This window comes from Lepidochelys kempii, chromosome 3 (genome assembly GCF_965140285.1).
Source record: "Lepidochelys kempii isolate rLepKem1 chromosome 3, rLepKem1.hap1, whole genome shotgun sequence".
NCBI lineage: Eukaryota > Metazoa > Chordata > Testudines > Cheloniidae > Lepidochelys > Lepidochelys kempii.
In genome coordinates, this window is record NC_136382.1 from 100,196,222 (window position 1) to 100,217,607 (window position 21,386).

The 21,386-nt window shown below is 40.5% G+C and overlaps 1 protein-coding gene across 7 annotated transcripts in view; it reads left to right on the plus strand.

The window, feature by feature from the left end:
* L3MBTL3 (L3MBTL histone methyl-lysine binding protein 3) overlaps positions 1-21,386 on the plus strand; it is a 152,000-nt gene that overhangs the window by 72,560 nt on the left and 58,054 nt on the right. For all 7 annotated transcript variants that reach the window (XM_073337277.2, XM_073337276.2, XM_073337281.2 and 4 more), the window contains 4 exons: positions 818-969; positions 10,912-10,988; positions 16,571-16,656; positions 20,234-20,344. In XM_073337277.2, coding sequence (XP_073193378.1) covers positions 818-969; positions 10,912-10,988; positions 16,571-16,656; positions 20,234-20,344 — 426 coding nt within the window. The remainder of the gene's footprint in view (positions 1-817; positions 970-10,911; positions 10,989-16,570; positions 16,657-20,233; positions 20,345-21,386) is intronic.

Consider the following 21,386-nt stretch of genomic DNA (forward strand, 5'->3'; position numbering starts at 1 on the left):
TATAGACCCTTCTGCCTCTGTCATCCCACCTGCTGCTTCTATCCCCCCAGATCCTGCCTGTCCCCTCCCATCACTGACTGACTCCTGCTCCCCTCCAAACCTTTCTCCCCCAGGCCCTTCCACTACATCCCTGTTCCCTTGTCTCTGCTCCTTGTCCTCTTCCAGTCTCTCCCTGTCTCCTTCTGCTCCTACCCCTCAGCTCCTCTCTATCCCCGGCTGCTATCCACTTTGGCTTCTGCTCCTGGCCTCAATTCTTGTGCATATTTTCCTGTGAATCCTCCCTAAATTTTATAAGCTTGTTTATACTTTTGTGGCAGCACTGGATTTAAGCCTGCTTCTCTCCTTCTCAGACTAAGAATATTGACCAAAACATGGAATAACTTTTAATCTTTATTAGGCGTAAGCAACAGTTTCTCTTGGCTGGTTTTTAATCTTTCTTTTATCCAACTTTTTACCCAGTTTGGCTATCATGCCTGTATCATGAACTGGCATCATACAATTTTTATCATTTTATGGGACTAGGAGAAAGCTGTCAGAGGTAGTGTCTGATGAGGCAGAGTCAAAACCAAAGTCTACAAATTTTGTAGCATGGTCAAAAATTTTTGGTTCACAAACCATGATCTCAGAGTCTGTGTCTATGTTTGAGCATCTTTCATGTAAGCTAATTGGGCTGTTGCTGCATTGTTGGCCAGCTAATTAGTAAATTTTTAAATGATAAATTTTTAAATGACTTGTATGTATTGATTGTGGACTCTGGGGAGGTTTTGGGATGTAGAGCATGTTATTTACCTTTAATTTAAACTTTCTGTTTGAGCAGACAGTTATTCCATCGGGATTTCGAGTGGGAATGAAGCTTGAAGCTGTAGACAAAAAAAATCCTACATTCATCTGTGTTGCTACGGTAACAGACATGGTGGACAATCGTTTCCTGGTTCATTTTGATAACTGGGATGAGAGCTATGACTATTGGTATGACCTTTGTATTTGTTATATTTTAATAAGTCATATCAGAAATTTGTTAAGACCGTATCTTTCCCTGGTACTTTTTGTACTCTGCATGTAGTCAGCACATCAGCTTTTAGCAGATTTTTATAAATATGTCTTCTAGACCATTCAACATCTGTAGTAAATGTTAGGGGCCAGGTTATCAAATGTAGATGTTCAAGTTGCATGTACACAGCTTTCACAAGATTGTGGAAAATGGGTGGTGTTGTTGCATGTGAAACTAAATCTGATATAAGTAATTTCTCTTTTAATTTTGCAATGCATCTTCATGTTGGATTTTTTATTGGGAAATAGGCACATGGGCATACCAGTACCATCAGTATTGGGCATGCTGGTAGCCATGACTGAAACAGCAGCTGCATTTCATCAGGGTGTGTCTAGGTCTGGCCCATATGCCCTGCTAATAAAATCTGTTGAAGGGCATGATTGTCTCTTGATCGTACTGCATCACAGTTATGTTGTGTAGTCAGAACTTCAGTCTTGTTTCCTAAGGCTTTAGCAGAGTAATAAAATGGGGTTAAGGCCCGGCATACCTTGCAGACTGCAGCTACTAACTTGTTTCCCTGATTTATTAAATTCTTGCTGGCAGAACTTTAATGTGTGGAGGTATATTGGGGGTCTGGAGGATGAGCATGTGTGAAAATTCTGCATTATTCATTGAATGTACCAACAGTAATTTTATTACCAGCGTGACATACAATGTTGTTATGCAGTTCAGTTTTAGTTTACAACATGCATATTTGCTTTTGCTACATCTGCATCTTAATCAGCAAGCTGTATAAAGAAGTAGGATGCTACGGAAACATATATAACTGATGAATAAACCCTAAAGGATTTGCTGTTTTTTTCAGACAAGCTTCCAAAAGTTTGAAAATTATCTGAAACTTACTGAAATATTCTGTGTCTTAGTATTGCTAGCGGTAGCTCCCGTCCTCAACTTTGTGTTAACATTTTACATTGAGAAACTGGTAATGTTGTGGCTAAGGACTATGAAATAATATTAATAAGAAGTCAAAATAAGGAATTGTTCGTTACCTAAAAATAAATGGCAAAAAATATTTTGTTTGAGGTATTCAGTGGTGGGTCAAGAGCCCATATAGAAAAGAATAGAGAATAGATGAAAATACTTACTGTGCACCCATGGAGGTTGTGATTGTAGCTGCTGATGCCAAAAATGAACTGGAGGAGAATGAACTTACTGAAACAGTGGCAAGCAAGTATTTGGGTCAGACAGAGGTAGGCAAAGTAAGCAGTCATGGGTTACATCCACAGGTGATATGACATGTGGAATTAGGGTTAGTGATTATTTTTAGGAAGTCTTCTGATACTGGAGAAGTAGCATGTGACTGGAGAAAGTTGAAACTTCAAGGGGAAATGCCATTTATTTATTTAGATTTAAATTATAACATACTATTAACAATACTTTTAAATCTCAGCAGCATTAAAATCACCTACCAATCTTTTGAGCAACTGAATAGCAAAAACAAAGTTTTTCAGAATTTTAACTCTTTTGTTGTGCTCTCAAATTACTGTAAAACACAGGAATAAAGATCTCCAGATTTCACATCCAAATAGTTATAATTCAGCTATAGTACCTTTTTATAGGACAGGGTGAGAAAAATTGAAATAAAAAATGTATAGAGGATTGAAGAAATCAGTTTTGAGTATGCTCATTTGGCATGTAAGATTTTACCAGAGCCTATTTGAAACATTGCCCCATTAGTGACATCATTATGCAGTTTTCCTGTCTGGCCGGAAAGGTCCTGGGGAAGCTGCTAAAAAAAACGTATGTGAAGGAGGCTACGTAAAACTGAATTTTTGTAAAGTGTGTAAATGTCTCATGGAAACGCACACAGGAAAATCTACCAGGGGGAAAAAAAAAAGAAATCCTTGACCGAGTAGCCCTCCCCTTTTTACTGGTGTGTTTAGAACTGGCATGGAACTGGGGAGAAGGAAGGAAAGAACATAGATGAATGATTAAAACAAACAAAAACATCAAAAGACACATACTGGCAGAAAAGGAAGTCTGGAAGTTGGACCTCATGGGTGTACTCACTGCTCTTTGTCCCGAGTTTAGATACGAGGATTGTAGGTGCCTTAGAAATACCTCAAGTACCTGGCTCCACATCCAAACATGCACTCGACAGATGTGCCCCTGTTCTTAAATGTACAAGAGAAGAGTACTATAGGGCTTTTGCAGAGTGATGGGCTTTCCACATACCCACCACCCTTAGAACATGCCTAAATCGGTAAGGATCTATAAGAGAAAATGGCATATGAAACACATACAATAGATTATTGCCAAACAGTTCTCTTTATTCCTCATGAGGTCTTTTCAGACTTTAAAAATACAGCCATTTTGTACCTTATCCAAGTGGAAATAAGATTTATTTTTGTAAAGTCTAAAACATTTCTTTCCTCTCTTGGATAAATGAAAAACAGCTGAATGTAATTTTACCAAACTCAACAGCAGAAGAAAAAAATATCAGCTCTAAAACTATTTTATAAGCTTAACTTTCAGCCCATATGTATTTTTTTCTGAATATTTTCTGAACATACATTAATAACTTAAAGTGAAAGTGTCTCAGCTAGAGTTAGTGTCATTACTACAGCCCTATAAAACATGGTGATAATATTTCAATGGCCTATAAATCCCAAGAAATAAATCATTGGCATTAGTTTTTAGGAGAAAGAAAAGTGAACAAAATAGAGTATTATTTATGTTCAGGAAAGTAAAATTTGCTCTGCATTCTGCAAACCTATCCATTTCCCCCCTTCTTATCTAGAAATGACAGAACATTTGGTATTTCTATGAGAACAGTAAGTGCCGGGGCTAAACTTTATCATGTCAGGATAAAGCAGCTGTAATTTTTCACTTCTGCAGCTATATTCTTCATATTTTAAGAAGTAGCAACATAGCTTTTCTCTATTTGAAAAATAATTCTGATTAATGCATGCAATATTCACAATTAATGCAGTCACATAATGATTAGGGTTAAATATTTTTACAAGTTTATACGAGAGGACCAATGATCCAAGAATAGTGAGTATTTTAATGATTCAAAGCTTTAAATAACAGTTTCCCAAGTTGCAACCAGGGCTCATTTCTGTTAAGCAACAGGTGTTAGTGATCCTAGTGACCAGATGTTCCAATTTTATAGGGACAGTCCCAATTTTGGGGGCTTTTTATTATATAGGCACCTATTACCCCCCACCCCATCCCCTGTCCTGATTTTTTACACTTGCTATCTGGTCACATTAGGTGATCCAGTACTCCTTTTTGAATCAGTACTGAATCAATGCCCCAGCCCTGACCTGGAACATCTCTTGGGTGTGACACAAAACCAAAGTCATAAGTGTGATGTAAGACTGTTCTACCAAGTGCATTAACACTGAAAGATGTCCATATGTTATCTTTAGGGCAACCAATCAATGCATATTCCTGACATTTTTTGGGGTCTGTTTCTAACATTCAGTTTGGAGATGAAAGCCACATTGTACTGGTACCAGGTCATTTGTTTGTGGGTTGTTTTTTTTTTTAACCAGGCTTTGGGCCTGTAAGGCAGACAGTGTGGTTGCTGTGACTCATCGAGGTGGTGGTGGTGGTAACAGGAAAAGGGAAAAATTTGAATGGCTTAATAGAGGTGTTCCTAAACTACTGTGTGCTCCTGGTGATCAATGAAAGGCTGTGATGGGATCCATGAGAGTTTTGTTCTCTTACAAAGTAGTCAGTAGAAGGAAAAATTTAAACTGGTGTGATTTAAGGCTGTAATCCTTAACTAATCATCTCCTTCCCTGGAGATGGAATTTTCAAACGTTATTACATTAGTTTAACTGCTCTCCTTAAAGTCAGTAGTGAAACTGAATGTGTAATCTAAAACTTGAGGATGTTTCCTGGTTGAACAGTCTTAGTGTTAGGATTTGTTATATATTGGTATATTTGTTATATAAAGACTACTAATAAAAATGGCTGTGAGTTCCTGCTGGAACCTGGAGACACGCACTGGAGATAGATAACGTTACAGCTTTTTATATCAGAGACAAAGAGCACTCATTGCCCAGTGTGTGGCTTGAGGCCCCACTGAGCCATTCTGTTTGTCTGCCTTGTGCAGACCACTTTACTCATGAAACCTCTGCACAGCCTCGACAACTCTGCTCCCTCATTGCATCTCTAGCAACAAAGAAAGCCAGAATGTAGATTTTTATTGTTTGACTGTCTAATTCCTGTGTCCTATCCTGAATGAACTATTTGAGTGTTGGGAGCAGAATGAACACTTGGAATGGTCCTATGCAAAAGGCTTATATCCACACTCTCTACACCATCTTTACTATTTTGTTTGGTACCCTTTAAAAACATGCCCCTTTAAAAACTGCTCTCTCTGACTTACCATCTACTTCTGAGCTCTTCTGAAATGATCAAATCTGCTCCATCATTGCTCAAAAAGGAGTCATTTTTTTTGAGGGGAGCACATTGGATTAAAAAGACCAAGGGATAATTTAGGTACAGAATTTGCTTTTAATTACCTGGAGCATAACCAGTTTTGAACATGTTTGGTATTAATATAAAGAAAAGGAGTACTTGTGGCACCTTAGAGACTAACCAATTTATTTGAGCATAAGCTTTCGTGAGCTACAGCTCACTTGCATCTGATGAAGCTTATGCTCAAATAAATTGGTTAGTCTCTAAGGTGCCACAAGTCCTCCTTTTCTTTTTGCGAATACAGACTAACACGGCTGCTACTCTGAAACCTGGTATTAATATAATATTTATGGTGAAATGCTAGCACTGAAGCACTAGATGGGGCTATAAGATGGCTTCTTTTTTATGCATAGCTGGCTTGGCTACTGTATATCAGTATGATAGCGTCAGAGAAGTTGTATAAATAGCCATACTTACAGTGTAGTTCTATTTGTTAATTATAATGCACTGTTATGGGTGTTTATAGAAATTACAATTGTTAACAAAATCATATCTGCTGTACAGCCAATAGTATATACATTTAATATGAGTATTTCTGGTGCAAATCCTAAATATCAAAATAAAATTTTATCCAGTGGGGAAATTGGCAGTTAATTCAGAACAGCAAAAATAATGTAACACATTTAGCATATTTTGAAAAAAACTGGGTCAGTTATAAAATAAAACAGTGCTATCCATACCTTTCAGTGAAGGCATATTTTATTTGATATTTTTTTCTGAAAAGAATTTACAGTCATTTAGTTTCTGTCTCTTACAGTCTGAATTTAATTATTGAGCTGTGGCTATGCAACAGTGACATGCAAGACAAAAATCACAGGGAAAATGAATACGCAAGATAGAAAAAATATTTCTTCCTCCAGAGTTGTGGCTATAGTGCTTTGTTCTTGAGAATGCGCATGACCTGTTGTCATGAGCATATATTCGCTTGCCCCCATATGGAAAGTTCGGATATCTGCATGTTCCCTTATGGATCCAGACGTTTGAGAAGAGTCTATAAAGGAATTCACAGTCCCAGCCACCTTCAGCTCTTTCCTTAACATGATAAACTGCTGGCAAGGAAGCCACCTCTCCATGTATTTACTGTTTGCATTTTTGTTCTGTTTAGCCACATTTTAAAATTGTTAGATTTTATAAAAATAAGAAACAACGTTATAGTTTGCTCTCTGCTCTTGTTGTATTATAGATCCAACTGGGTTTCAGTGATCATAGAATCATAGAATATCAGGGTTGGAAGGGACCCCAGAAGGTCATCTAGTCCAACCCCCTGCTCAAAGCAGGACCAATTCCCAGTTAAATCATCCCAGCCAGGGCTTTGTCAAGCCTGACCTTAAAAACCTCTAAGGAAGGAGATTCTACCACCTCCCTAGGTAACGCATTCCAGTGTTTCACCACCCTCTTAGTGAAAAAGTTTTTCCTAATATCCAATCTAAACCTCCCCCACTGCAACTTGAGACCATTACTCCTCGTTCTGTCATCTGCTACCATTGAGAACAGTCTAGAGCCATCCTCTTTGGAACCCCCTTTCAGGTAGTTGAAAGCAGCTATCAAATCCCCCCTCATTCTTCTCTTCTGCAGGCTAAACAATCCCAGCTCCCTCAGCCTCTCCTCATAACTCATGTGTTCCAGACCCCTAATCATTTTTGTTGCCCTTCGCTGGACTCTCTCCAATTTATCCACATCCTTCTTGTAGTGTGGGGCCCAAAACTGGACACAGTACTCCAGATGAGGCCTCACCAATGTCGAATAGAGGGGAACGATCACGTCCCTCGATCTGCTCGCTATGCCCCTACTTATACATCCCAAAATGCCATTGGCCTTCTTGGCAACAAGGGCACACTGCTGACTCATATCCAGCTTCTCGTCCACTGTCACCCCTAGGTCCTTTTCCGCAGAACTGCTGCCTAGCCATTCGGTCCCTAGTCTGTAGCGGTGCATTGGATTCTTCCATCCTAAGTGCAGGACCCTGCACTTATCCTTATTGAACCTCATCAGATTTCTTTTGGCCCAATCCTTCAATTTGTCTAGGTCCTTCTGTATCCTATCCCTCCCCTCCAGCGATGGTTTTGGCTCTTGTTAAACATTGTTTACTGTAGGGACTGGCACTAACAAAGAGACAGGTTTTACATGATATGGTTTGTATGACCTTTATAATCTTGTTCTGAACTTTGGGATCCTTTATTTGGGCGAGTACATGCCACAACTGCACTGCTTTATGAAAGATCCTGTGCTTGCCACATTACAGTTCAAAAGATAGTGGATTTGCAGAGGCAGTGTACTCAAACTCAGATTACTAGTTACTAACCTTCCCATTGCTTTTGCACAGTGCTTCTGGATTAAGTGTTTTACAAAGCTGTGGGGTTGACAAGGAATTTTTTCCTGGGTCAGATTGGCTGCAATTTGGGGGGTTTTGGGGCCTTCCTCTGCAGTTGTGGGTGAGGGTCACTTGCCAGGATAATCTATGTATATCTCACTTAGCCACTGCGAGGGGCTGAGGCATTGGTGCACCTCAGTCCTTCCTGTTCTGTGCTTGTGGCATTCAAGAGTCTGCTCTCTTGTGGGCTGTAATCCATGGTCTAATTTTGGGTGGAGGGTTTAGTGTGTTGGGTGGTATTGGTTGGCCTGTGGTTTACAGGAGGTCAGAGTAGGTAATCTGGTGGTCTCTTATGGCCTTAAATCTGAATGACTGGCCTGAGTGACAAAATTGAGAATAGAATCTAGCATTCTTGCCTTCAAGTTATGTACTCAGTCTACTAGACCACAGCTGTCCCTCGAAAGAATGCTGTATGTCCTACTTAAGATAAAAGTCGGCCATTTTATTTGTCAATATTTCTCATTTTTTAAAATGACAGTAAGGTGCTCAGAGGCAATGTTAATAGGATACTTTAAAAATTGTCCATTTTTCCCACACTTATTTTACTCATCACACAGTGATAAAGTGACTATGTCTCAGTATCAAAAGTGACTTAGATGCTTAGGAGTCTTTTGAAAGTGGAACATAAGCTCTTAAGTAGTTTATGTGCTTTTGAATATTTTACTCCAGAGCTCTTCAGGCAGCATCAATGCAATGAGTCCAATGAGGTAATGGCTCAGTCTTTGCAAACTCCCCTGGCCCAGCCCCTTAATGGATTTGGGAGAGAGAATACCTGTTAGTCCTACTGTTCTTTACTTCTTTCCTCTCTGACGTCTCTGTAGAGAGAAGGGAAGAGAGTGTGTGTGTGTGTGAGAGAGAGAGACAAAGAGATGCATTTGAAGGAGGCATAACTCTGACTTTCTTAGAACTGCTCCAGGCAGAGCTTTTCTGAGTTAGGTGTAAAAGACCAACTAATGGAGATAGAATGTGAACCTTTGGGAACTTCACAACCCTAAAAAGTGTTGACACAAAAGTACCATATTTTCAAAATAAAAAAACAGGGCATTTTTAAAGTGGAATAAATAAAGTGCTGTATAAATAATAAACTTAAATACATAAAACGTATTTTATGCATTTTTTTGTAAAGGACAAAATGTTGGTACACTTGATATCAATTGCATCCTTTGCTGTTGTAATAAAGCCTTTGTTTCTAGAGAGTACTTTTTCCTCTAGGGCTTGATATATTTGAAGTTAGCATAGAGAAATACTGGTGCAGCTGTTCAGTTTTATATTATTAAAAAAAAAATTCAAAAAAAATTACCCTAGACAGGTATTTCAGCATTAGGTCTAAAATCTGTAAGCAGAAATCTGAAACAGTACTTGCTGTGTGATGATGGTAATGAGATACCCTGCTTGCATTTCCATTATTTAACGTACACAATTAAATCCACCTACACTGGACTTCATCTATTTGTCATGTAAAATCACTTTTAAAACATCAGTGTACTTTAAGGTCTTTTCTTTAAATTCTGAATAAGAAAATATTTCTTTACTTTTGCTTTATGTAGCACAAGCTCAAAGTCAATGTAGTTATCGTAATATAGCCAATGGTTCAGTCCTGTGTTCTTTTGTGTGCTCAGTTGCCCATTGAAATCAATAAGTGGAGGCAATATGGTAAGATATCTGACATGTTTAGACATCAGGGTCTGGATATACCTTCAACTCATGCAGAAGTCTTCCTCCCTATGATAACAACAGGGTAAACCCCTCTGTGTTCCATAGGAAGTAAGGATGTTGGAGATTATAGAATAACAAACTGATTTTTTTTTACTTACTGCTATTCACACACATATATGTATGTATGTGAAATGTTAACCCTTAGGATGCTGACACTTTCCAGAATTCCTAACCATGTGAAGAAAATAGATATTATCATATAGACCCCAACCTTGCAATAGGAGCCACATGGGCAGACAACGGTTGCCAGGCATCTGGTTTTCAACCGGAACATCCGGTCGACAAGGGACCCTAGTGGCTCCAGTCAGCACAACTGACCAGGCCACTAAAAGTCCAGTTGGCTGCAGTGCCAGCAGGGTAGGCAGGCTCTGTGCCCAGCTCCGCGCAGCTCCCAGGAAGTGGTCACCATGTCTCTTCAGCTCCTAGACAGAGGGGCGGACAGGGGGACTCCACTTGCCACCCCCAGCACCAGCTCCTCAGCTCCCATTGGTCAGGAACCATGGCCAATGGGAGCTGTGGGGGTGGCTCCAGCAGTTGGGAGCAGCACATAGAGCCCCCTGGCCACTGCTCTGCTTAGGAACCAGAGTGACATGCCACCCACTTCCTGGGAGCCGCCTGAGGCACCCCGAGCCCCCTCCTGCACCTCAACCCCCTGCCCCAGGTCAGAATCCTCTCCCGCACCCAAACTCCCTCCCAGAGCCCACAATCCCCAGCCCTGAGACCCCTCCCACACTCCAAACACTTGGCCCCAGCCCAGAACCCAGACCCCCAGCCGGAGCACTCGCCTTCCCCCTGCATCTCAACTCTCTGCCCCAGCCAGGAGCCCCCTTCCGCACCCAGAACCTGTCATTTCTGGCCCCACCCTGGAGCCCACATCCCCAGCCCAGAGCCAGTACCTCCTCCCACACTCTAAACCCCTCAGAGTGGCCTCACAAGACCCCAATTCTTTCTGAATGCATTACTGGGATGCTTGAGATGGGCTGACATGTTGTGCTAAGAATCTCAAGATTTGAATATGTGGGAACTGGTGAGGGGGCTCCTCAGTGGAGGAGTTTTCCTTGGAATTTGCTGTCCTTGTTGGTCCAGTATAATTGGGTCACTGACCTTTCAAAAATGTTGCAAAGGTCTTATGCTCACTCTTATGGGGTAAGATTGAATGAGGTATATTGATATGTTTTTGTTACAGTTAAAATTTATATTTTGAGTTAAATTTATCATAATTTATTTTGGATTTGTTAAATAATTCTGCATTTTTAGGGGAAAAAATAAAAAAAAACTTGTGTGCATGCCCAGACAACAAAATGATGAATGCATTTTTCAATCACTTTTTCCCCTCCAGGTGTGAGGCAGCTAGCCCACACATTCATCCCATTGGATGGTGTAAAGAACATAGAAGAACTCTCATCACCCCTCCAGGTTTGTACTACACTTCAGTACTACCCAACTGAAAGAATTAAAGAAAATGTAGCTAGCAACAGCATTGGCCAAGGCTCATAACACACATTATGACAGCTCCATTGAAATACTCTACTTATAATTAAGAATTGGTATTTGGAGGGGCCTGAAGTGGTCTATTTACAAGCACTTGATATATTAAATTGAATGATGCATGCACAAATTTGATATCTTTCTGTGCTGAATTAATGAGACAGTTATCCATACAAGATATTCCCAGGGAAAAGCCTAGAGATGGTCAAAAAGTGAAATAGAATGAGACAAATAGCCTGTCTACCTCTTTTCTACTTTTTCTCTCTCGTGTTCTCTTTTGCTTTTCTTTGCCTCTATATTTTTTTCTCCTTGTTTCTTTTTATGTGATGGGCTGAATTTGCTTACAGGTTCTGGAGTCTTGGTGCTGAAAATTGTGAGAGATATTGCAATGCCATGCAATCTCTTTGGGGACTATATTGTATTAAATGTATAAATGGGGAAGGATTACCACAGCTCCTACAGTAACTAAAAACAATGGCAAATGATTAAGGTGGACCATCTGAGTCTTATCTAGAGAGTTTATCCCCCCCCATTTCCCGGAACAGTTTGCATACTGCTTCAAGGTGGGTTTTCCAGAGTCTATGAAACAAAGAAAGGACCTTTGGTATGAAAATATGAGCTTGAATTTACACAAGGTCTTCCTTCTGATCCAGCAAACAGACAGACTTTCTGTCCAGTGGAGGGCAACCCATGTGGAAGGGTCTAACTTCCAGATTTGGTTCGCATGCAGATATTTGTCTAATGCAACAACTCTGTAAACCTGGCATATATGCTATTGATATTTTTGTCACAGTTTCAGGTAATTGCAGCCATATCTCCCTCCCACCCCCTTTGTGGGCCACTCCCAGAGTTCCCAGTCAGATCTCAAGTTTGCAGCCATCACCTGTCACTGAATAGAGACCTTTATCCTACTCCCTTCAACCAGGAGTTTTTAGGGCTGTACAGCTCCCCACCTTACGCTGCCTAGAGGGTAGCACCTGTTCTTTGCTTTCTCTCCAAGGGCTATGAACAGTGTATTGCAAGCAGTTACAAGTTACCGGTGATGGCGTATACAAACCCCACACTGGGCTGGAAGAGGTTAAAGGACAGTACTGGGCCCAGGTAGCACCAGCCCTGTAGAGCATGCTCCAGCTGAAGGAAGGGTTGAAAAGGGAGCAATCCAGCTCAGAAACGGGGAGGCTGGGGAGGAGGACAGAAAGGCTACCCAAAAGGCTCCTGACAAAAGTGCCAGAGAAGCTTCCACAAGGGACTAAGACTGTATGCTGAGCCCAGTTGGATCTGAGGGTTTGATTGCCTTTTCTTTTGCTTGTCACCTTATATTTCAACTGGAAGCTGGGGGAAGAGTGGGAAGGGGGGAAGAGTGAGAACAGCAGACAATAGGAAGTGGTCGGGGGGGTAACTCAGAGGGCACCTTTGAGGGCCAAACACTGTTGACCCTCCTAGCTGGGTCAAAGCCTGGTGGAGTGGGTGGGCCTGGGCTCCCCTCACTGCCCACCTCACCACACCTCTGATTAAAAGAGGGTCTGGACTGCAAGACCTGCCCTTAGGGAGGTGGCCCTATATGTGCTAGCCACTGGGCTGCCTAATCCCACCAAGGACTCTGTGACATTACCATGGTTCTTTCTAAGCAAGCACATTTATTCTTAAGGTAAAAGCATTACAAGGAAAACATAAACACAATAGAAGTTCCTATATGCATGCTAAAAGCTTACCTTAGGTCACCCATCAGTCGTATGGGGCTCTAGTAGGTCAAAATCCTTCCAACCCTTCCACATGGATTGCCCCATGGGCAGAAAGTCCTGTCTTTTTGCTGGATCACAGGAAGACCTTGTGTAAATTCAAGGTCATCCTTTTATGCCAAAAGTCCTTTCTTTGTCTCCTATTCTCTGGAAAATCCAGCTTGAACCAGTATGCAAACTACTCCAGGGGGTGGTAACTCTCTAAATAGTTTAGTAGCTGTGGTAATTCTTCCCCTTGGAGTAGAATACAATTGTACATAAACCATTGTATACATTTAATACAATATAGTCCCTGAAGATATTGCATGTCATTGCAATATCTCTCACAATTTTCAGCACCAAGACTCCAGAACCTGTAAGTAAATTCAGCCCATCACGCAAAAAGAAATAAGGAGAAAAAATATATAGATAAAAGCAAAGCAAAAGAGAACTTCATAGAGAAAAGAAATAGAGAAGGAACCGAGTGATTTGTTTTATTCTGTTTTCCTTTTCAACCATCTCCAAATTCCCATGGCATATCTTGATGGATAACTGTCTCATTAATATAGCACAAAAAGATACTAAATTTGTGCATGCATCATTAATGTTACTATATCAAGTACCGAAATACTTTTGGAAAATGAGATTTCAAGTTCTTACATCAACCGAGATGAGCGCAGGTATACCAAAATACCTTTAAAAATCTGGGTCTTAGTGGATAAGTGGGTGGCTAGCCCTGTGTAATCAAGGGAACAAAAGTGGTAAGGACTCTCAGAAAGAAAGGAAACCAGGGTGAGAGTGAGCATGCAATAGAGAGAGAGAGCGCTTACTGAAAACAAGAAAGCAAGCATTTATTTTGGGATATTGTGTGTTGGATTAACTGGAATCCCCTCCATACTGGAGATCATTAAGACTATTCCATAGAAAGTAGCTTGAGCTATAGCTTGTAAAAAGAAGTGCTGTTTAGCAAAGTTGTTAAATTCCTTTGAGACAGGTCTGTAGTGCCTGTTGGTCTTCCAAATTTATGTAAATAATTCTAGAATATTCGGTATAAAAATAACCATGAGAGAATTAATGGAAAAAACTTGGAGATTTCTTTCTTGTAGAATGTATGTGATTTAGAGTCAGTCATTCTGTCTGTTAAAGTAAAACTTTGAGAACGGTGGTGACTGTGTGTGGTTACTGCCCCTTTAAGGTCTGGAACATTCTGTGTGCCAGAGTTTAAAAACAATTCTTGTCTTTTAGCAGTAATTGCCACTGGTTAGAGCTTGTTTGGATACCCAAGAATGAAATTAGCTGCATGTAGCTTGTAACCAAGGAAACCTCTGAGTGTGCTAGCTCTGTTCATTTTTTGTTTGTTTGTTTGTTTTTTCTTATTCTGATCCAATTAAAGTCTGATCTAATAAAAAACTTATTGGATTTGGAGAAATAACAAGGCAATTGCCATGTTAGCAGTGAGGCAAGAGATCTGTCTGAGAAGAAAAGAGGAAAATGATAATTTGTGGGGAAGTTGATGAATCCCTCTGATGATGTAAAATGTGTAGGATTTAATCATAGAATATCAGGGTTGGAAGGGACTTCAGGAGGTCGTCTAGTCCAACCCCCTGCTCAGAGCAGGACCAATCCCCAGTTTTTTCCCCAGATTCCTAAGTGGCCCCCTCAAGGATTGAACTCACAAGACTGGGTTTAGCAGACCAATGCTCAAACCATTGAACGATCTGTCACCCCTAATGCGATGTAACCATTTTATGTACAAAGGTCTCAGCAGTATTTCTATGCTGATGGTGTTGAAGAATCTTAATAAAAATTTCCATTCTTCATCTCTGTTTGGAAAGTGAGGCATTTGTAGTCCTCAAAGACTTTTCTTTTAGGAACTGAGATATATGAACTAGGAGGACTTGGCTGAATTATTTAAAAAGCAATATGTTCCCCCAACTAAATTCCTAGCTAAGAGGTCTGAGATTCACTTAAGAAATCAAAAGAAATAGAAAATAGGAAAGCCTATTTGATTTCCTGGCTTATCTTAGACAGCTGTTCACAACCTGCCATTTTGGTTGGCATCTAAGAGAAGCACTCAGAGATCATTGTGTGTTCAGAAACAGAAATCCAGAGTTAAGGGGGCCTGCTGAATATTGTTTGCAAAAATAGAACTCAGCCTGGAAGGAGCCGCAGATATAACATTAGTGTTTGACTGCACCAAGAGACAAGTGTGGCAGTTTCAGAGAGTACATTTACAGTCATATACAGGAAGGAAAGTACAACCCACACCTAGGAGGCCTTCAGCAAGTTGGAGGAGGTTTATATTTTCGAGGCGTTGAACTTTGCAGGAATCAGAGGAATGTTCCATTAAATAAAATGAAGTCAGGGAACTGTGGTGAGAGATATCATCCAGAATGTTTTTCATGCATCCTGTAGGAGAGTTTCAGTGAAAGGAAGTCATTTTTGCAGAACATGAACTGCTGCACTAGCTATGTGACTATGTAGGACCTCATTACAAATACTGTGCTTTTCTCTGTGAAGACGGTTTGTGACTTACATATCTTTATTCAGAAAATTCAAGTTTTTGCTCTCCAATTCTCCCACCCCATGCACTGTTGTTTCATAGATTTGTAGTGAGAAAACAGATATTCCTTGTTTAGAAACCCTTTTTGAATGTCACTAATATGGTACCATTGCAAAAGCTTTTATGTAACTTTGTTTAGAAACAAAAAATCTGTGTATGACTGAGAATAGTAAAATAAAAGGTATATTGGCCAATTCTGCATTCATTTGGTGTTGAAGATAGAGGATTTGAAGCTAAGGGCATAAGTTTTGCTGCCATGTGGGATAATGAAAGCACAGATCACAGACATCTGTGGCCTGACAACATGGAAAACTGTACTTAGCCAGCTAGACCTACTTACCAAGTTGAGAAATATCCTACTGCTCAGCAGCCTGGGGAAGTCATGAAACATTTTGAGGCATCAAATTCTAGAGCACAAAGCTACTTACAGAACAACCTGAACATGTACTGTAAAATTCGAATCTGCCAATAAGTTAATTACAACTTGTTATTTGGCAAACTTCATAAAACACAAGATACTGGTGTAAATTCACTGTCATGTCATGAGTCAACACTTAAACATTTAGTTCTTATACAACGTCATGGGCAAGCACTCTTTGTTCTTTAAAAGAAAACACTTTATTGGTGTAAGACATATTAAACAGGACAATCTCATTTTCTTAGAATGAGTCCTCCTCCTCCGCCCCACAAACCATGATGTCTGTATCAGAGATATCCTAAATTTAGAAAGTATGACAATAGTTTTGGTTGAAACAACTTCACTTAAAAATGAAAGTTGGTAGATGGTCACATACATTTTAAACTGATACATGACTATTGTACATTCTGATTAGTATTGGCACAATAACCTTAAACCTGTAGAATACAGGATTAAGGGTGAAGCACTGTCTTGAATGCATAGAAGTGGATAGACTTCCAATCTTTGTTACTTACCTTCTCAAATCCAGAGCAGTTGTAGTTTATTTTTGTGCTGCTGGTCACTCAGTATTGTGTGTTGTGGGGTTTCTATTTCTTTGATTAATAGGGAGTATGTGTCATAGGCAGCTAGAATGTTCAGATAAGTGCTGCTTATTGTAGTTGCTTTATTTATTCTTTAGATTTATAAAATATTATAACAAATATTTACTTGCCTTATTATGAATTCTCTAGATTAATGTGCTGTAATGTATGTTACATCATAATACTTATATGACATCATTAAACCTTGCTTTTATATTTTTTTCTATTAGATTATCCACATGCCAAACATTTTTCTTGGGAAAAATATTTGGAAGAAACCAATTCTTTACCTGCACCTGCAAGGGCTTTTAAAGTGGTGAGAGAATGTTTACATAGTGTTCATGCGTCCAATTAGCTAATGTACAGTAGATGTTTTATTTTTTTATGTGAGTTTTGAAATTACTGTGAGAAATCAGAAAATTTTTCATCACTATAAATCCTGAGACTTTTGACTAATTTATACTAATAATACTTAGCTAGCTAATGAGTCCTCCCAGCACACCTCGGGGAGAGGTGAGTGAGTATTATTGTCTCCACGTTACAGGCACAACAAGACAAGTGGCTTATTCAAGAAAGTAGAAGGCATCGTTATCGGAGCGAACAATAGACATGAAATTCGTGGCTCCCTAGGCTGACCTTCTGTCTGTTTTTGTGAGCTTCTGAGGTTCAAGTCCAACATTTTTGAATACTATCACGTTGCTAAGAAATTCATTAAACTAAAGCAGAAATGTGGTGCTAGCCCAGAATTCCAGCCATCTGCTGTAGTTCACTGAGGTTTAGTTACTGGCTTACAACACTTTTCACTACAAAATTTTAACAAGCATGGCCAAATCCTGAGTTTTCATCCAGAATAGCCAAGCCAAGTGAGATGTTGCATGCATTTGTTGTGTGGAGGGGAGTCCTCACTCATGGCCGTGGGGCTGGTGACCATGAGAAGTTCCAGGTAGTAACACATCTTCTAACCTCCCCTATCCTCGTTCATCCCTGCCCTGCCTTTTCTTACAGTCGTATTCTTTTTGGGAGAGGGAGGGTGGGGCAGAATAAGTGGATTATGTAGTACGCGTGTAGAAAGACGAGGCCCAGCATGTAGCAGGGGAGAGGTTTGGCTAGTGACTACATCCTGCACTCACCCTTCAGCAGTGGCTCCTGTCTTGTGGAGCTGGCCTGGCTCTGCAGTTCGGGTGCTGTGATCACATGGTCACAGCACCACTCACATTTGACGCATCCACCCTTCCATTTCCTTCTATAGAGGGGCGGATGTGCTAAACCTATGTAGCAGTGTGACCACATGCACCACCTTGCAATGCCCAGAGTGGACCCAGACATGGGTGCCAGAAGGACTGCAAAAGTGGGGAGCCAAGGCCCTCCCCCCAGAGCCTTGGAGGGAGCCCCCTCACAGCAGTCTGACCCTCCTGGAGCCCCTGCCTTTCCCCTACTCCCAACAGTCTAACACTCTGCCTCCCCCAACTCCTTACCTTACTCTCCTGTTGGTGAGCGCAAGGTCTTCAGGTAGTGGGTCCTTTCTGCTTCCCAGACCCAGTTGGTCCCCGCTACTGAGAGGGACCACCACTGGGGTTTTGGCAGCCGGTAGGTGAGGGCCTGCTGCCGGCATTTAGGATGTTGGCCAGCTGGCCTGTGCCATAGTGTGCTCCTTCCAGCCAGGTTTTAAAAAGTAGGGTGCGCTGAATTCCCTGTTTTATAAAGTGGGGAGGGCTATGGCCTTTTGGCCTTTGCTGACTCTAGCACCTATGGAGCCGGGGCGAGCCCCATGGGACAGGAGGTACCACTTCTGGGTGGGCTCGTCACTGACTAGTCAGATTCACAATTACCATGTGTGATGCTTCCTTGGGATACCCAGGGTTGTGAGGCACCTTGATGTCACCTGCATGAAGAAGCCTTGTCTGTGCCTGCCAGGGATCAGCTCCCCAACTCCACTTGCCACAGGCAACACAAGTACTCCCTTCTCAGTCCACACAGGCACTGCCATCAGTTTGCAGGTTAGTGATAGATATTCTCCAAGCATGCCCCTGGAGCACGCATGCCGACCTGGGGGCAAAAGGGGCAATTGCCCAGGGGCCTGGGCAATATAAAAGGGCCCCGGGGCCCCCAGCCAGTGCCGCCGCTACCACAGCAGTGGCCAGGGCAAGCGATACAGACAGCCCCCCAACCTGAAGCAAATACTCACCAGCAACCACACACCACACAACAGAACCACTCACTCAGGAACCTATCCATTGCCAACTGTGTCCACATATCTATTCAGGGGACACCATCACAGGGCCTAATCACATCAGCCACACTATCAGAAGCTCATTCACCTGCACATCTACCAATGTGATATGTGCCAGCAATGCCCCTCTGCCATGTGCATTGGTCAAACTGGACAGTCTCTACGTAAAGGAATAAATGGACACAAATCAGACATCAAGAATTATAACATTCAAAAACCAGTTGGAGAACACTTCAATCTCTCTGGTCACTCGATTACAGACCTAAAAGTTGCAATTCTTCAACAAAAAAACTTCAAAACCAACAAGAGACTGCTGAATTGGAATTAATTTGCAAACTGGATCCAATTAACTTAGGCTTGAATAGAGACTGGGAGTGGATGGGTCATTACACAAAGTAAAACTATTTCCCCATGTTTATCTCCCCCCCACCCCCCACTGTTCCTCAGACATTCTTGTCAACTGCTGGAAATGGCCCACCTTGATTATCACTACAAAAGGTGTCCCCCCTCCCCCCCTCCCACCCCCGCTCTCCTCCTGGTAATAGCTCACCTTAAGTGATCACTCTCCTTACAGTGTGTATGGTAACACCCATTGCTTCATGTTCTCTATGTATATAAATCTCCCCACTGTATTTTCCACTGAATGCATCCAGTGAAGTGAGCTGTAGTTCACGAAAGCTTATGCTCAAATAAATTTGTTAGTCTCTAAGGTACCACAAGTACTCCTTTCTGGTTACCCAAAGTCCTCCTCGCAGCATTTTTCAACCAGGATGGCTTTCATAAGACCAAGGATGCCAGAGCATCTCCCTGAATCCCTAGATGTATTAGACCTGTCCTTTGTTCTTCTCCTGTAAACAGGGGTCCCCCACCCCACCACTGTTTACCTCTTCCTGTTAATTTTCTTCTCCTGATGACTCCACAAAATCTTCTTTAGCATTTGACTCAGTATGCAGATAGACTTGCATTGTAAGTTACGCAATGGCAGGGAAATGCATATCTCCCATCACCTGTCTGGTGGAACCTGCCTTTAACTTCAAGACTTTAAGAACATAATTTCTAATACATAAACGTGTCTCCTTACATGCTACCTGCACATACACTTTTCAAAGACAATGTTGACCATTGTGACACAGGCTTTCAGTAGAGACTTTATGACACTCTTTGGTGAACTATTATGTAAATACCAGACCCATGGGATTCCTGTAACTCTTATGCATCCCTGCGCTATCTGCTAGTTGGCCTCAAGAGGCCCTTGGGTCACACTGTAACCTCTATGGCAAACTTGTAAATGTAATAATAATTTAAAGTGCCATTTGATCTATGATGAAAGTGTGTGAGTGTAAGGAGATACAATATGTAGAATTATTGTGCAGTATGCTGTTTCATAGAGGTGGAAATGCTCTAAAAACATTTCTAGAGTGTTTAGGGGAAACTTATAGCATTAAAGATCTTTACAGCATTAATGGTGATTTTATTTACCTGGGAGGCTTGAAGTGATGAGACTAAACTCCTAGAGAAGTAAATTATTTTTCTAGACTAAGTTATTTTAATACAACAGTTTTTATGTTTTGGTTTGGATTTTTTTTGGAGGGGAATGATTGCCCTTATATTTTATAACAGTTTTTTTACGTTTCATTGAAATACCCATCATCTCTCATTGTAGAAACCATCTCATGGATTTCAGAAAAATATGAAACTTGAGGTAGTTGACAAGAGGAATCCAGTACTTATCAGAGTAGCAACTGTTGTAGATATTGATGACCACAGGATAAAAGTAAGTCAATCTCTCTCTCTCTAAATTGGACGTCCTGTTTACAGCATGTTGACTGTTTTGTAAAATAAATACTGAAGTTCCAAAATTGAGGACCTTGATAGTTTGCACAGGAAGATATGAATCACACTGATGCACTGCTAAGCTCACTCTCATCCTCCTTACTGATTAATACACAAGTAATTTCTTTGGAAGGGGCATTTCTATTGTTTTTTTAGTCAGTGATGTGCTGAAATAGAAGCTAAGGAATAAAGGATGAGTGTGTTGGGAAATTGCATTGGGAATAGTTGAGATAAAAGTTGTTTTATAGAAGAATGTTGATGACTTAATAATACCCAATATCAAAAGATTGCTGTGATTTTTGTATTAGGGCTCATAAAATATTTGGGATAGATGAATAAAATCTTTCTCTATAATTTCCACCCTGCAAAAGCCCAAGTGAGACAGGGAAATCTAAAAAGAATGAATGAATAAATAAAGATTTCCTTTCTCCCTGTCAGGAGCTTCTGAGGTGTAGAAACTTATATTAATTCTGGACTTTAGATTGGATTAATTTCAAATGATGTTTGCTAAAGGGTTTGCTGTTTTTTCAGAAGACTTGTATGTCTGGGTTATTTTCTACTTTGGTTTATAAATCATTTTACTTATTGAGTCTTTTAACTGTTAAAATACTGGCATTTTCTGGAATGCTCACTAGCTAAATGAATATGAAGGATATTTCTTTCTACAGTGTGCGGAGAGTTCTTATGCATACATGATATTTCAGGCAGCAAATGCAATTGACATTTCATTTTGAATCCAAATTAACAAAGGGTGTGAAGTCATCAAAATTAATATCTGCACACCTACATATTTTCTGCATAAATTAGTTTGGTCCTGTCAAAAAAATATCCAGTCTAATATATTAAAATGTCAATATTTGTGACCCTTGCAGTTTAATTAACTTCATATTGTATATTGAAATAGCCTTTTATGTACATTTTATAAATAAGATCATAAGAAATACAGATCCAAGGTCTTCATTAGTACAATAATTTAAGTAAGT